The sequence below is a fragment of the Chiloscyllium plagiosum genome, unplaced genomic scaffold, assembly GCF_037043375.1.
Source record: "Chiloscyllium plagiosum isolate Xiang-an unplaced genomic scaffold, Cpla_swu_hap1 HiC_scaffold_45, whole genome shotgun sequence".
Lineage (NCBI taxonomy): Eukaryota > Metazoa > Chordata > Chondrichthyes > Orectolobiformes > Hemiscylliidae > Chiloscyllium > Chiloscyllium plagiosum.
Window position 1 is genome coordinate 19,391,988 of NW_028270183.1, and position 16,962 is coordinate 19,408,949.

Consider the following 16,962-nt stretch of genomic DNA (forward strand, 5'->3'; position numbering starts at 1 on the left):
GTGTGAGAGAATGTGTGTGTGAGAGAGAATGTGTGTGTGTGTGAGAGAATGTGTGGGTGTGTGAAGTGTGAGAGAGAATGTGTGTGTGAGAGTGTGAGAGAGAATGTGTGCGTGTGAAAGAGAATGTGTGTGTGAGAGTGTGAGAGAGAATGTGTGTGTGTGTGAAGTGTGAGAGAGAATGTGTGTGTATGTGAGAGTGTGAGAGAGAGAGTGTGTGTGAGTGTGAGATAGAGTGTGTGTGTGAGTGTGAGAGAATGTGTGTGTGAGAGTGTGAGAGAGTGTGTGTGTGTGAGAGTGTAAGAGAAAATGTGTGTGTGTGCGAGTGTGAAATAGAATGTGTGCGTGTGTGAGAGAGAACGTGTGTGTGTGTGTGAGAAAGTGTGCGTGTGTGTGAGAGTGTGAGAGAGAATGTGTGTGTGAGAGTGTAAGAGAGAATGTGTGTGTGAGATAGAATATGTGCATGTGTGAGAGTGTGTGTGTGTGTGAGTGTGAGAGAGAATGTGTGTGTGTGAGAGTGTGAGAGAGTGTGTGTGCGAGAGTGTGCGAGAGAATGTGTGTTTGTGTGAGAGTGTGAGAGAGAATGTGTGCGTGTGAGACAGATTGTGTGTGAGAGTGTGAGAGAGAATGTTTGTGTGTGTGTGAGATTGTGAGAGAGAGTGTGTGTGTGTGAGAGTGTGAGAGAGAATGTGTGTGTATGTGAGAGTGTGAGAGAGAATGTGTGTGTGTGAGTGTGAGAGAAGATGTGTGTGCGTGAGAGTGAATGTGTATGTGTGTGAGAGTGTGTGCGTGTGTGAGAGTGTGAGAGAGAATGTGTGCGGGTGTAAGAGTGTGAGAGAGAATGTGTGAGTGTGTGAGAGTGTGTGCGTGTGTGAGTGTGGGAGAGAATATGTGTGCGTGTGTGTGTATGAGAGAGAATGTGTGTGTGTGAGTGTGAGAGAGAGTGTGTATGTATGAGAGAGAATGTGTGTGTGAGAGTGTGAGAAAGAATGTGTGTGTGTGAGGGTGTGAGAGAGAGTGTGTGTGAGAGTGTGAGAAAGAATGTGTGTGGGTGTGAGAGAGAATGTGTGTGTGAGAGACATTGTGTGTGAGAGAGTGTGAGAGAGAATGTTTGTGTGTGTGTGAGATTGTGAGAGAGAGTGTGTGTGTGAGAGTGTGAGAGAGAATGTGTGTGTATGTGAGAGTGTGAGAGAGAATGTGTGTGTGAGTGTGAGAGAAGATGTGTGTGTGTGAGTGTGAGAGAAGATGTGTGTGTGTGTGTGAGAGAGAGTGTGTGTGAGAGTGTGAGAGAGAATATGTGTGTATGTGAGAGTGTGAGAGAGAATGTTTGTGTGTGTGTGAGATTGTGAGAGAGAGTGTGTGCGTGTGTAAGAGTGTGAGAGAGAATGTGTGTGTGTGAGAGTGTGCGCATGTGTGAGTGTGAGCGAGAATGTGTGTGTATGAGAGTGTGAGAGAATGTGTGTGTATGTGAGAGTGTGCGCATGTGTGAGAGTGTGAGAGAGAATGTGTGTGTATGTGAGAGTGTGAGAGAGAATGTGTGTGTGTGCGAGTGTGAGAGAGAATGTGTGTGTATATGAGAGCGTGAGAAAATGTGTGCATGTGAGAGAGAATGTGTGTGTGAGAGTGTGAGAAAGAATGTGTGTGTGTGTGAGAGTGTGAGAGAGAGTGTGTGTGAGAGAATGTGTGTGCGAGTGTGAGAGAGAATGTGTGTGTGTGAGAGTGAGAGAGAATGTGTGTGCGAGTGTGAGAGAGAATGTGTGTGTATGTGAGAGTGTGAGAGAGAATGTGTGTGTAAGAGTGTGAGAGAGAATGTGTGCGTGTGAGAGTGTAAGAGAGAATGTGCATGTGTGTGAGAGTGTGAGAATGTGTGTGTGAGTGTGAGAGAGAATGTGTGCGTGTGTAAGAGTGTGAGAGAGAATGTGTGTGTGTGAGAGTGTGTGTGAGTGTGAGAGAGAATGTGTGTGTGTATGAGAGTGTGAGAAAATGTGTGCATGTGAGAGAGAATATGTGTGCGTGAGAGAATGTGTGTGTATGTGAGAGTGTGCGAGAGAATGTGTGCGTGTGAGAGAGAATGTGTGTGTGAGAGTATGAGAGAGAATGTGCGTGTATGTGAGAGTGTGAGAGAGAATGTGTGTGTGAGTGTGAGAGAGAATGTGTGCATGTGAGAGTGTAAGAGAGAATGTGTGTGTGTGAGAGTGTGAGAGAGAATGTGTGTGTGTGTGAGAGAATGTGTGCGTGTGTGAGTGTGAGAGAGAATGTGTGTGTGAGAGTGTGGGAGAGTGTGTGTGTGTGAGAGAGTGTGAGAGAGAATGTGTGTGAGAGAGAATGTGTGTGTGAGTGAGTGTGAGAGAGTGTGCGTGTGTGTGTGAGAGAGAATGTGTGTGTGTTTGCACTAAACAGTTAAAGCAGAAGCTTTATTCTCTGACAAAACCATCAGTGAATATTTAGTTTGTACAATGAGAATCATTTCTAACTTTCCTTTCCCTTCAAGTTGCTGGTTGACTCTCACCTCTGGATTTATCTGGGCTTTCCTGGCACCAGTCTGTGCAATTATTGGGGTAAGTTCAATGTAATCAGCTTCGACTTGTCCCAAGCATGTTAACAGTCTGACAGGTCAGCAGTGAGAAACCGAATTCAGTGCATCTTGGAGAGATAAAGGCAATGAGTGAGACAGTGGTATTACATAGCAGAGTGTGCTTTAAGGGCTAAATGTTTGAGTGTCTCAGGCACTGATGTTCTTAATTGCAGATTAATGCAGTGTTCTTCATCATCACTGTGTGGAAGTTGATTGGCAAGTTTTCAATGCTCAGTACAGACGTCCCATATTTTAAGAAAGTGAGGTATGTTTTTCTAAAACTTTAATTTATCTTCAATATTTCGGTCCCCTTTCTTGTCTCAGGAAGTTGAATGTTCCCAATGCAATGTGAAACCTGCAGTGAATGAAGCCAGCCCGATATTACAAAGGAACACCTCACTGGTTACTTAATGTTCTGTTTGCACATGCACTCACTGCCTGAGGGATCTACTGACGGGAGAAGCAATGTAATGGGGAGTGAGGGATCCAGTGTCTTGAGTTGCAATGTCGTGGGAGTGAGGGATCCGATGTCTGGAATAAAAACGTAGCTGGGAGTGAGGGATCCTGTGTCTGGTGTGGCAATGTAGCAGGGAGTGAGGGATCCGGTGTCTGGTGTGGCAATGTAGCAGGGAGTGAGGGATCCGGTGTCTGGTGTGGCAATGTAGCAGGGAGTGAGGGATCCGGTGACTGGAGTAACATTATAATGTGGAGTGAGGGGTCCAGTGACTGGCGTAGCAAAGGAGTGGAGAGTAAGCGATCCGGTGACTGGAGGGATCTGGTGACTGGAGTTGCAATGTAGCGCGAGTGAGGGATCCAGTGACTGTAGTAACAATGTAGCAGGGAGTGAGGGATCCGATGACTGGAGTAGCAATGTAGCAGGGAGTGAGGGATCTGGTGACTGGAGCAACAATGTAACAGGGAGTGAGGGATCCGGTCACTGTAGTAACAATGTAGCAGGGAGTGAGGGATCCGGTGACTGGAATAAAAATGTAGCCGGGAGCGAGGGATCCGGTGACTGGAGTACCAATGTGACATGGAGCGAGGGATCCGGTGTCTGGAGTAACAATGTAGCAGAGAGTGAGGGATCCGGTGACAGGAGTAGCAATGTAGCAGGGAGTGAGGGATCCGGTCTCTGGAGTAACAATGTAGCAGGGAGTGAGGGATCCGGTGACTGGAGTAGCAATGTAGCGCGAGTGTGGGATCCGGTGACTGGAGTAACAATGTAGCAGGGAGTGAGGGATCCGGTGATTGTCGTAGCAATGTAGCAGGGAGTGAGGGATCTGGTGACTGTAGTAACAACGTAGCAGGGAGTGAGGGATCTGGTGACTGGGGTAGCAATGTAGCAGGGAGTGAGGGATCCGGTCACTGTAGTAACAATGTAGCAGGGAGTGAGGGATCTGGTGACTGTAGTAACAACGTAGCAGGGAGTGAGGGATCCGGTGACTGGAGTAACAAGGTAGCAGGGAGTGAGGGATCCGGTGACTGGAATTAAAATGTAGCATGGAGTGAGGGTTCCGGTGTCTGGAGTAACAATGTAGCAGGGAGTGAGGGATCCGGTGACTGGAGTAGCAATGTAGCGCGAGTGTGGGATCCGGTGACTGGAGTAACAATGTAGCAGGGAGTGAGGGATCTGGTGACTAGAGTAACAATGTAGCAGGGCGTGTTGGGATCCAGTGACTGGAGTAACAATGTAGCAGGGAGTGAAGGACCGGGTGTCTGGATTGGCAATGTAGCAGGGAGTGAGGGATCCGTTGACTGTAGTAGCAATGTAGCGGGAGTGAGAGATCCGGTGACTGGAGTAACAATGTAGCAGGGAGTGAGGGATCCGGTGACTGGAATAGCAATATAGCGGGAGTGTGGGATCCGGTGTCTGTAGTAGCAATGTAGCAGGGAGTGAGGGATCCGGTGACTGTAGTAAAAATGTAGCAGGGAGTGAGGGATCCAGTGACAGTAGTAGCAATGTAACAGGGAGTGAGAGATCCGGTGAGTGTAGTAACAATGTAGCGGGGAGTGAGGGATCCGGTGACTGTAGTAACAATGTAGCAGGGACTGAGGGATCTGGTGACTGGAGTAACAATGTAGCATGGAGTGGGGGATCCGGTGTCGGGAGTAACAATGTCGCATAGAGTGAGGGATCCGGTGACTGGAGTAACAATGTAGCAGGGAGTGAGGGATGTGTCTGTGTGGGTTTCCTCCGGGTGCTCCGGTTTCCTCCCACAGTCCAAAAGATGTGCAGGTCAGGTGAATTGGCCATGCTAAATTGCCCGTAGTGTTAGGTAAGGGGTAAGTGTAGGGGTATGGGTGGGTTGCGCTTCGGCGGGTCGGTGTGGGCTTGTTGGGCCGAAGGGCCTGTTTCCACGCTGTAATGTAATCTAATCTAATGTAGCAGGGCATGAGGGATCTGGTGACTGGAGTGGTAATGTAATGGGAGTGAGGGATCCACTGACTGCAGTAACAATGTAGCAGGGAGTGAGGGATCCGGTGACTGGAGTAACAATGTAGCAGGGAGTGAGGGATCCGGTGTCTGGCGTAACATTGTAGTGGTGAGTGAGGGGTCTGTTGACTGGAGTAACAAGTTAGCAGGGAGTGAGGGATCCGGTGTCTGGCGTAAAAGATGTAGCAGGGAGTAGGGATCTGGTGACTGGAGTAACTGGAAGAGCAATGTATTTGGGAATGAGGGATCCGGTGACTGGAGTAACAATGTAGCGGGGAGTGAGGGATCCGGTGACTGGAGTAGCAACGTAGCATGGAGTGAGGGATCTGGTGTCTGAAGTAGCAATGTAGCATGGAATGAGGGATCCGGTGTCTGGAGTAACAATGTAGCAGGGAGTGAGGGATCCGGTGTCTGGAGTAACAATGTAGCAGTGAGTGAGGGATCCGGTGTCTGCAGTAACAATGTAGCAGGGAGTGAGGGATCTGGTGTCTGGAGTAGCAATGTAGCATGGAGTGAGGGATCTGGTGTCTGAAGTAGCAATGTAGCATGGAATGAGGGATCCGGTGTCTGGAGTAACAATGTAGCAGGGAGTGAGGGATCCGGTGTCTGGAGTAACAATGTAGCGGAAGTAAGCGATCCGGTGACTGGAGTAACAATGTAGCAGGGAGTGTTGGGATTCCGGTGTCTGGAGTAACAATGTAGCAGTGAGTGAGGGATCCGGTGTCTGCAGTAACAATGTAGCAGGGAGTGAGGGATCTGGTGTCTGGAGTAGCAATGTAGCATGGAGTGAGGGATCTGGTGTCTGAAGTAGCAATGTAGCATGGAATGAGGGATCCGGTGTCTGGAGTAACAATGTAGCAGGGAGTGAGGGATCCGGTGTCTGGAGTAACAATGTAGCAGTGAGTGAGGGATCCGGTGTCTGCAGTAACAATGTAGCAGGGAGTGAGGGATCTGGTGTCTGGAGTAGCAATGTAGCATGGAGTGAGGGATCTGGTGTCTGAAGTAGCAATGTAGCATGGAATGAGGGATCCGGTGTCTGGAGTAACAATGTAGCAGGGAGTGAGGGATCCGGTGTCTGGAGTAACAATGTAGCGGAAGTAAGCGATCCGGTGACTGGAGTAACAATGTAGCAGGGAGTGTTGGGATTCCGGTGACTGGACGAGCAATGTAGCGGGGAGTGAGGGATCTAGTGACTGTATTAGCAATGTAGCGGGGAGTGAGGGATCTAGTGACTGTATTAGCAATGTAGCGGGGAGTGAGGGATCTAGTGACTGTATTAGCAATGTAGCGGGGAGTGAGGGATCTAGTGACTGTATTAGCAATGTAGCGGGGAGTGATGGATCTAGTAACTGTAGTAGCAATGTAGCAGGGAGTGAGGGATCCGGTGGCTGGAGTAACAATGTAGCAGGGAGTGAGGGATCTGGTGACTGGAGCTGCAATGTAGCAGCGAGTGAGGGATCTAGTGACTGTATTAGCAATGTAGCGGGGAGTGAGGGATCTAGTGACTGTATTAGCAATGTAGCGGGGAGTGAGGGATCTTGTAACTGTAGTAGCAATGTAGCAGGGCGTGACGGATCCGGTGACTGGAGTAACAAAGTAGCAGGGAGTGAGGGATCTGGTAATTGGAGTAGTAATGTAGTGGGGAGTGAGGGATCCGGTGTCTGGAGTAACAATGTAGCAGGGAGTGAGGGTTCCGGTGTCTGGAGTTGCAATGTAGCAGGAGTGAGGGATCCGGTGTCTGGAGTAACAATGCAGCAGGGAGTGAGGGATCTGGTGTCTGAAGTTGCAATGTAGCAGGGAATGAGGGATCCAGTGACTGGAGTAACAATGCAACAGGGAGTGAGTGATTTGGTGTCTGGAGTAGCAATGTAGCTGGGAGTGAGGGATCCGGTGTCCAGAATAACAATGTATCAGGGAGTGTTGGACCCGGTGACTGCAGTAACAATGTAGCAGGGAGTGAGGGATCTGGAAACTGGAGTAACAATGTAGCAGGGAGTGAGGGATCTGGTGACTGGAGTAGCAATGTAGCAGGGCATGAGGTATCTGGTGACTGGAGTGGTAATGTAACGGGAGTGAGGGATCCACTGAGTGCAGCAACAATGTAGCAGGGAGTGACTGGGATCTGATGACTGGAGTAACAATGTAGCATGGAGTGAGGGATCCGTTGTCTGAAGTAACAATGTAGCAGGGAGTGAGGGATCTGATAACTAGGGTAGCAATGTTGCAGGCAGTAAGGAGTCTGGTAACTGGAACAGCAATGTCGTTGGGAGTGAGGGATCAGGTGACTGGAGTAACAATGTAGCAGGGAGTGAGGGATCCAGTGTCTGGAGTAGCAATGTAGTGGGGAGTGAGGGATCCGGTGACTGGAGTAACAATGTAGCAGGGAGTGAGGGATCCGGTGTCTGGAGTAACAATGTAGCAGGGAGTGAGGGGTCTGTTGACTGGAGTAACAAGGTAGCAGGGAGCGAGGGATCCGGTGTCTGGCGTAACAATGTAGCAGGGAGTGATGGATCTGGTGACTGGAGTAACTGGAACAGCAATGTATTTGGGAGTGAGGGATCTGGTGACTGCAGTAGCAATTTAGCGGGGAGTGAGGGATCCGGTGCCTGGCGTAACAATGTAGCAGGGAGTGAGGGGTCTGTTGACTGGAGTAACAAGGTAGCAGGGAGTGAGGGATCCGGTGTCTGGCATAACAATGTAGCAGGGAGTGAGAGACCTGGTGATTGGAGTAACTGGAACAGCAATGTATTTGGGAGTGAGGGATCCGGTGACTGGAGTAGCAATGTAGCAGGGAGTGAGGGATCCGTTGTCTGGAGTAGCAATGTAGCGGGGAGTGATGGATCCGGTGACTGGAGTAACAATGTAGCTGGGAGTGAGGAATCTGGTGTCTGGAGTAGCAATGTAGCATGGAGTGAGGGATCTGGTGACTGGAGTAGCAATGTAGCAGTGAGTGAGGGATCCGCTGTCTGGAGTAACAATGTAGCAAGGAGTGTTGGGGTCCGGTGTCTGGAGTAACAATGTAGCGGAAGTAAACGATCCGGTGACTGGAGTAACAATGTAGCAGGGAGTGTTGAGATCCGGTGACTGGATTAGCAATGTAGCGGGGAGTGAGGGATCTAGTGACTGTAGTAGCAATGTAGCAGGGAGTGAGGGATCCGGTGACTTGAGTAACAATGTAGCAAGGAGTGAGGGATCCGGTGACTGGAGTAGCAATGTAGCATGGAGTGAGGGATCTGATAACTAGGGTAGCAATGTTGCAGGCAGTAAGGAGTCTGGTAACTGGAACAGCAATATCGTTGGGAGTGAGGGATCATGTGACTGGAGTAACAATGTAGCAGGGAGTGAGGGATCCGGTGTCTGGAGTAGCAATGTAGTGGGGAGTGAGGGATCCGGTGACTGGAGTAACAATGTAGCAGGGAGTGAGGGATCTGGTGACTGGAGTAGCAATGTAGCAGGGCATGAGGGATCTGGTGACTGGAGTGGTAATGTAACGGGAGTGAGGGATCCACTGACTGCAGTAACAATGTAGCAGGGAGTGACTGGGATCTGATGACTGGAGTAACAATGTAGCATGGAGTGAGGGATCTGATAACTAGGGTAGCAATGTTGCAGGCAGTAAGGAGTCTGGTAACTGGAACAGCAATGTCGTTGGGAGTGAGGGATCAGGTGACTGGAGTAACAGTGTAGCAGGGAGTGAGGGATCCGGTGTCTGGAGTAGCAATGTAGTGGGGAGTGAGGGATCCGGTGACTGGAGTAACAATGTAGCAGAGAGTGAGGGATCCGGTGTCTGGCGTAACAATGTAGCAGGGAGTGAGGGATCTGGTGACTGGAGTAACTGGAACAGCAATGTATTTGGGAGTGAGGGATCCGGTGACTGGAGTAACAATGTAGCAGGGAGTGAGGGATCCGTTGTCTGGAGTAGCAATGTAGCGGGGAGTGAGGGATCTGGTGTCTGGAGTAGCAATGTAGCAGGGAGTGTTGAGATCCAGTGTCTGGAGTAACAATGTAGCGGAAGTAAGCGATCCGGTGACTGGAGTAACAATGTAGCAGGGAGTGAGGGATCCGGTGTCAGGCATAACAATGTAGCAGGGAGTGAGAGACCTGGTGATTGGAGTAACTGGAACAGCAATGTATTTGGGAGTGAGGGATCCGGTGACTGGAGTAGCAATGTAGCAGGGAGTGAGGGATCCATTGTCTGGAGTAGCAATGTAGCGGGGAGTGATGGATCCGGTGACTGGAGTAACAATGTAGCTGGGAGTGAGGAATCTGGTGTCTGGAGTAGCAATGTAGCATGGAGTGAGGGATCTGGTGACTGGAGTAGCAATGTAGCAGTGAGTGAGGGATCCGCTGTCTGGAGTAACAATGTAGCAAGGAGTGTTGGGGTCCGGTGTCTGGAGTAACAATGTAGCGGAAGTAAACGATCCGGTGACTGGAGTAACAATGTAGCAGGGAGTGTTGAGATCCGGTGACTGGATTAGCAATGTAGCGGGGAGTGAGGGATCTAGTGACTGTAGTAGCAATGTAGCAGGGAGTGAGGGATCCGGTGACTTGAGTAACAATGTAGCAAGGAGTGAGGGATCCGGTGACTGGAGTAGCAATGTAGCATGGAGTGAGGGATCTGATAACTAGGGTAGCAATGTTGCAGGCAGTAAGGAGTCTGGTAACTGGAACAGCAATATCGTTGGGAGTGAGGGATCATGTGACTGGAGTAACAATGTAGCAGGGAGTGAGGGATCCGGTGTCTGGAGTAGCAATGTAGTGGGGAGTGAGGGATCCGGTGACTGGAGTAACAATGTAGCAGGGAGTGAGGGATCTGGTGACTGGAGTAGCAATGTAGCAGGGCATGAGGGATCTGGTGACTGGAGTGGTAATGTAACGGGAGTGAGGGATCCACTGACTGCAGTAACAATGTAGCAGGGAGTGACTGGGATCTGATGACTGGAGTAACAATGTAGCATGGAGTGAGGGATCTGATAACTAGGGTAGCAATGTTGCAGGCAGTAAGGAGTCTGGTAACTGGAACAGCAATATCGTTGGGAGTGAGGGATCATGTGACTGGAGTAACAATGTAGCAGGGAGTGAGGGATCCGGTGTCTGGAGTAGCAATGTAGTGGGGAGTGAGGGATCCGGTGACTGGAGTAACAATGTAGCAGGGAGTGAGGGATCCGGTGTCTGGCGTAACAATGTAGCAGGGAGTGAGGGATCTGGTGACTGGAGTAACTGGAACAGCAATGTATTTGGGAGTGAGGGATCCGGTGACTGGAGTAACAATGTAGCAGGGAGTGAGGGATCCATTGTCTGGAGTAGCAATGTAGCGGGGAGTGAGGGATCTGGTGTCTGGAGTAGCAATGTAGCAGGGAGTGTTGAGATCCAGTGTCTGGAGTAACAATGTAGCGGAAGTAAGCGATCCGGTGACTGGAGTAACAATGTAGCAGCGAGTGAGGGATCTTGTGACTGTATTAGCAATGTCGCAGGGAATGAGGGATCCGGTGACTGGAGTAACAATGAAGCAGGGAGTGAGTGATTGGGTGTCTGGAGTAGCAATGTAGCTGGGAGTGAGGGATCCGGTGTCCAGAATAACAATGTATCAGGGAGTGTTGGACCTGGTGACTGCAGTAACAATGTAGCAGGGAGTGAGGGATCTGGTAACTGGAGTAGCAATGTAGCAGGGCATGAGGGATCTGGTGACTGGAGTGGTAATGTAATGGGAGTGAGGGATCCACTGACTGCAGTAACAATGTAGCAGGGAGTGACTGGGATCTGATAACTAGGGTAGCAATGTTGCAGGCAGTAAGGAGTATGGAAACTGGAACAGCAATGTCGTTGGGAGTGAGGAATCAGGTGACTGGAGTAACAGTGTAGCAGGGAGTGAGGGATCCGGTGTCTGGCGTAGCAATGTAGTGGGGAGTGAGGGATCCGGTGACTGGAGTAACAATGTAACAGGGAGTGAGGGATCCGGTGCCTGGAATAACAATGTAGCAGGGAGTGAGGGATCTGTTGACTGGAGTAACAAGGTAGCAGGGAGTGAGGGATCCGGTGTCTGGCGTAACAATGTAGCAGGGAGTGATGGATCTGGTGACTGGAGTAACTGGAACAGCAATGTATTTGGGAGTGAGGGATCTGGTGACTGCAGTAGCAATTTAGCGGGGAGTGAGGGATCCGGTGCCTGGCGTAACAATGTAGCAGGGAGTGAGGGGTCTGTTGACTGGAGTAACAAGGTAGCAGGGAGTGAGGGATCCAGTGTCTGGCATAACAATGTAGCAGGGAGTGAGAGACCTGGTGATTGGAGTAACTGGAACAGCAATGTATTTGGGAGTGAGGGATCCGGTGACTGGAGTAGCAATGTAGCAGGGAGTGAGGGATCCATTGTCTGGAGTAGCAATGTAGCGGGGAGTGATGGATCCGGTGACTGGAGTAACAATGTAGCTGGGAGTGAGGAATCTGGTGTCTGGAGTAGCAATGTAGCATGGAGTGAGGGATCTGGTGACTGGAGTAGCAATGTAGCAGTGAGTGAGGGATCCGCTGTCTGGAGTAACAATGTAGCAAGGAGTGTTGGGGTCCGGTGTCTGGAGTAACAATGTAGCGGAAGTAAACGATCCGGTGACTGGAGTAACAATGTAGCAGGGAGTGTTGAGATCCGGTGACTGGATTAGCAATGTAGCGAGAAGTGAGGGATCTAGTGACTGTAGTAGCAATGTAGCAGGGAGTGAGGGATCCGGTGACTTGAGTAACAATGTAGCAAGGAGTGAGGGATCCGGTGACTTGAGTAACAATGTAGCAAGGAGTGAGGGATCCGGTGACTGGAGTAGCAATGTAGCATGGAGTGAGGGATCTGATAACTAGGGTAGCAATGTTGCAGGCAGTAAGGAGTCTGGTAACTGGAACAGCAATATCGTTGGGAGTGAGGGATCATGTGACTGGAGTAACAATGTAGCAGGGAGTGAGGGATCCGGTGTCTGGAGTAGCAATGTAGTGGGGAGTGAGGGATCCGGTGACTGGAGTAACAATGTAGCAGGGAGTGAGGGATCTGGTGACTGGAGTAGCAATGTAGCAGGGCATGAGGGATCTGGTGACTGGAGTGGTAATGTAACGGGAGTGAGGGATCCACTGACTGCAGTAACAATGTAGCAGGGAGTGACTGGGATCTGATGACTGGAGTAACAATGTAGCATGGAGTGAGGGATCTGATAACTAGGGTAGCAATGTTGCAGGCAGTAAGGAGTCTGGTAACTGGAACAGCAATATCGTTGGGAGTGAGGGATCATGTGACTGGAGTAACAATGTAGCAGGGAGTGAGGGATCCGGTGTCTGGAGTAGCAATGTAGTGGGGAGTGAGGGATCCGGTGACTGGAGTAACAATGTAGCAGGGAGTGAGGGATCCGGTGTCTGGCGTAACAATGTAGCAGGGAGTGAGGGATCTGGTGACTGGAGTAACTGGAACAGCAATGTATTTGGGAGTGAGGGATCCGGTGACTGGAGTAACAATGTAGCAGGGAGTGAGGGATCCATTGTCTGGAGTAGCAATGTAGCGGGGAGTGAGGGATCTGGTGTCTGGAGTAGCAATGTAGCAGGGAGTGTTGAGATCCAGTGTCTGGAGTAACAATGTAGCGGAAGTAAGCGATCCGGTGACTGGAGTAACAATGTAGCAGCGAGTGAGGGATCTTGTGACTGTATTAGCAATGTCGCAGGGAATGAGGGATCCGGTGACTGGAGTAACAATGAAGCAGGGAGTGAGTGATTGGGTGTCTGGAGTAGCAATGTAGCTGGGAGTGAGGGATCCGGTGTCCAGAATAACAATGTATCAGGGAGTGTTGGACCTGGTGACTGCAGTAACAATGTAGCAGGGAGTGAGGGATCTGGTAACTGGAGTAGCAATGTAGCAGGGCATGAGGGATCTGGTGACTGGAGTGGTAATGTAATGGGAGTGAGGGATCCACTGACTGCAGTAACAATGTAGCAGGGAGTGACTGGGATCTGATAACTAGGGTAGCAATGTTGCAGGCAGTAAGGAGTCTGGAAACTGGAACAGCAATGTCGTTGGGAGTGAGGAATCAGGTGACTGGAGTAACAGTGTAGCAGGGAGTGAGGGATCCGGTGTCTGGCGTAGCAATGTAGTGGGGAGTGAGGGATCCGGTGACTGGAGTAACAATGTAACAGGGAGTGAGGGATCCGGTGCCTGGAATAACAATGTAGCAGGGAGTGAGGGATCTGTTGACTGGAGTAACAAGGTAGCAGGGAGTGAGGGATCCGGTGTCTGGCGTAACAATGTAGCAGGGAGTGAGGGATCTGGTGATTGGAGTAACTGGAACAGCAATGTATTTGGGAGTGAGGGATCCGGTGACTGGAGTAACAATGTAGCAGGGAGTGAGGGATCCGTTGTCTGGAGTAGCAATGTAGCAGTGAGTGAGGGATCCGGTGTCTGGAGTAACAATGTAGCAAGGAGTGTTGGGATCCAGTGTCTGGAGTAACAATGTAGCGGAAGTAAGCGATCCGGTGACTGGAGTAACAATGTAGCAGCGAGTGAGGGATCTAGTGACTGTATTAGCAATGTAGCGGGGAGTGAGGGAACTAGTGACTGTATTAGCAATATAGCGGGGAGTGAGGGATCTAGTAACTGTAGTAGCAATGTAGCAGGGAGTGAGGGATCCGGTGACTTGAGTAACAATGTAGCAGGGAGTGAGGGATCCGGTGACTGGAGTAACAATGTAGCAAGGAGTGAGGGATCTGGGTCTGGAGTAACAATTTAGCGGGAGTAAGTGATCTGGTGTGTGGAGTAGCAATGTAGCAGGGAGTGAGGGATTTGGTGTCTGGAGTAACAATGTAGCGAGAGTAAGTCATCCGGTGTATGGAGTAGCAATGTAGCAGGGAGTGAGGGATCTGGTGACTGGAGTGACAATGTAGCAGGGAGTGAGTGATCCGGTGTCTGGAGTAGCAATGTAGTGTGGAGTGAGGGATCCAGTGTCTGGAGTAGTAATGTAGCAGGGAGTGAGGGATCCGGTGACTTGAGTAACAATGTAGCAGGGAGTGAGGGATCCGGTGACTGGAGTAACAATGTAGCAAGGAGTGAGGGATCTGGGTCTGGAGTAACAATTTAGCGGGAGTAAGTGATCTGGTGTGTGGAGTAGCAATCTAGCAGGGAGTGAGGGATCTGGTGTCTGGAGTAACAATGTAGCGAGAGTAAGTCATCCGGTGTATGGAGTAGCAATGTAGCAGGGAGTGAGGGATCTGGTGACTGGAGTGACAATGTAGCAGGGAGTGAGTGATCCGGTGTCTGGAGTAGAAATGTAGTGTGGAGTGAGGGATCCAGTGTCTGGAGTAGCAATGTAGCAGGGAGTGAGGGATCCGGTGTCTGGAGTAGCAATGTAGTGTGGAGTGAGGGATCCGGTGACTGGAGTAACACTGTAGCAGGGAGTGAGGGATCCGGTGTCTGGAGTAGCGTTGTAGTGTTGAGTGAGGGATCCGGTGACTGGAGTAACAATGTAGCAGGGAGTGAGGGATCCGGTGACTGGAGTAGCAATGTAGCAGGAAGGGAGGGTTCCGATGTCTAGAGTAACAATGTAGCAGGGAGTGATGGATCCAGTGACTGGAGTGAGGGATCCGATGACTGCAGTAGCAATGTAGCGGGGAGGGAGGAATCTGATGTCTAGATTAACAATGTAGCGGAGTGTGATGGATCAAGTGACTGGAGTAATAATGTAGCAGGGAGTGAGGGATCCGGTGACTGGAGTAGCAATGTAGCAGGGAGTGAGGGATTCGGTGTCTGGAGTAACAATGTAGCAGAGAGTGAGGGATCCGGTGACTGGAGTAACAATATAGCAGGGAGTGAGGGATCTAGTGACTGGAGTGGTAATGTAGCGGGGAGTGAGGGATCCACTGACTGGAGTAACAATGTAGCAGGGAGTAAGGGATCCGGTATCTGGAGTAGCAATGAAGCAGTGAGTGAGGGATCCGGTGTCTGGAGTAACAATGTAGCAAGGAGTGTTGGGATCCGGTGTCTGGAGTAACAATGTAGCGGAAGTAAGCGATCCGGTGACTAGAGTAACAATGTAGCAGCGAGTGAGGGATCTAGTGACTGTATTAGCAATGTAGCGGGGAGTGAGGGAACTAGTGACTGTATTAGCAATATAGCGGGGAGTGAGGGATCTAGTAACTGTAGTAGCAATGTAGCATGGAGTGAGGGATCCGGTGACTTGAGTAACAATGTAGCAGGGAGTGAGGGATCCGGTGACTGGAGTAACAATGTAGCAAGGAGTGAGGGATCTGGGTCTGGAGTAACAATTTAGCGGGAGTAAGTGATCTGGTGTGTGGAGTAGCAATGTAGCAGGGAGTGAGGGATCTGGTGTCTGGAGTAACAATGTAGCGAGAGTAAGTCATCCGGTGTATGGAGTAGCAATGTAGCAGGGAGTGAGGGATCTGGTGACTGGAGTGACAATGTAGCAGGGAGTGAGTGATCCGGTGTCTGGAGTAGCAATGTAGTGTGGAGTGAGGGATCCAGTGTCTGGAGTAGTAATGTAGCAGGGAGTGAGGGATCCGGTGTCTGGAGTAGCAATGTAGTGTGGAGTGAGGGATCCGGTGACTGGAGTAACACTGTAGCAGGGAGTGAGGGATACGGTGTCTGGAGTAGCATTGTAGTGTTGAGTGAGGGATCCGGTGTCTGGAGTAACAATGTAGCAGGGAGTGAGGGATCCGGTGACTGGAGTAGCAATGTAGCAGGAAGGGAGGGTTCCGATGTCTAGAGTAACAATGTAGCAGGGAGTGATGGATCCAGTGACTGGAGTAACAATGTAGCATGGAGTGAGGGATCCGATGACTGCAGTAGCAATGTAGCGGGGAGGGAGGAATCTGATGTCTAGATTAACAATGTAGCGGAGTGTGATGGATCAAGTGACTGGAGTAATAATGTAGCATGGAGTGAGTGATCCGGTGACTGGAGTAGCAATGTAGCAGGGAGTGAGGGATTCGGTGTCTGGAGTAACAATGTAGCAGAGAGTGAGGGATCCGGTGACTGGAGTAACAATATAGCAGGGAGTGAGGAATCTAGTGACTGGAGTGGTAATGTAGCGGGGAGTGAGGGATCCACTGACTGGAGTAACAATGTAGCATGGAGTGAGGGATCTGGTGTCTGGAGTAACAATGTAACGAGGAGTGAGGGATCTGATAACTAGGGTAGCAATGTTGCTAGTAGTAAGGGGTCTGGTAACTGGAACAGCAATGTAGTTGGGAGTGAGGGATCCGGTGACTGGAGTAACAATGTAGCAGGGAGTGAGGGATCCGGTATCTGGAGTAGCAATGTAGCGGGGAGTGAGAGATCATGTGACTGGAGTAACAATGTAGCAGGGAGTGAGGGATCCTGTGTCTGGAGTAGCAATGCAGTGGGGAGGGAGGGATCCGGTCACTGGAGTAACAATGTAGCAGGGAGTGAGGGATCCGGTGTCTGGATTAGCAATGTTGCGGGGAGTGAGGGATGTCAAGTTACTCTCTATGGGATGAGCTGGGGGTAGATGGGAAATGAAGGTAAACGACCCTCTCAGCTTGCAGATGTGTGCCAAAGGGGGAGGAGAAGGAGCCACTTAGAACCTTTAGTTGATTTTTGTTTTCTCTTCTCGGTAGGTCTTTCACCTGCACTGCAATTGCCCAGTTGGTTCTGTTGGGTGGCACCTGGATATTCGGCATATTTCACATCACCGGAGACACCATCTTCATGTCCTACATATTCACCATACTCAACAGCTTGCAAGGGCTTTTCATTTTCATCCTGCACTGCGTCCTGAACAAGCAGGTAGGTGCCTACCTGGGGCTAGGTCAGGCCATGCCAGGGTACCCAGGAACAACGGCCAGGGCACACTCACCCAACCATTGGTGCCCGTGCTCATTTTAGGGGCAGCTGAGTGGGAGGAGAGGGTCTGGAGTCGGGACAATGTCCCTTTCTGGAGCTTCTCAGGATGTTGCTTGTTGA

General features: G+C 50.3%; 1 protein-coding gene across 1 annotated transcript in view; it reads left to right on the forward strand.

The window, feature by feature from the left end:
- Positions 1-16,962, forward strand: part of LOC122552353 (adhesion G protein-coupled receptor E3-like) — a 100,074-nt gene that overhangs the window by 65,528 nt on the left and 17,584 nt on the right. The window contains exons 15-17 of the mRNA XM_087983182.1: positions 2,489-2,555; positions 2,746-2,837; positions 16,617-16,785. Of these exons, the coding sequence (XP_087839308.1) occupies positions 2,489-2,555; positions 2,746-2,837; positions 16,617-16,785 (328 nt within the window). The remainder of the gene's footprint in view (positions 1-2,488; positions 2,556-2,745; positions 2,838-16,616; positions 16,786-16,962) is intronic.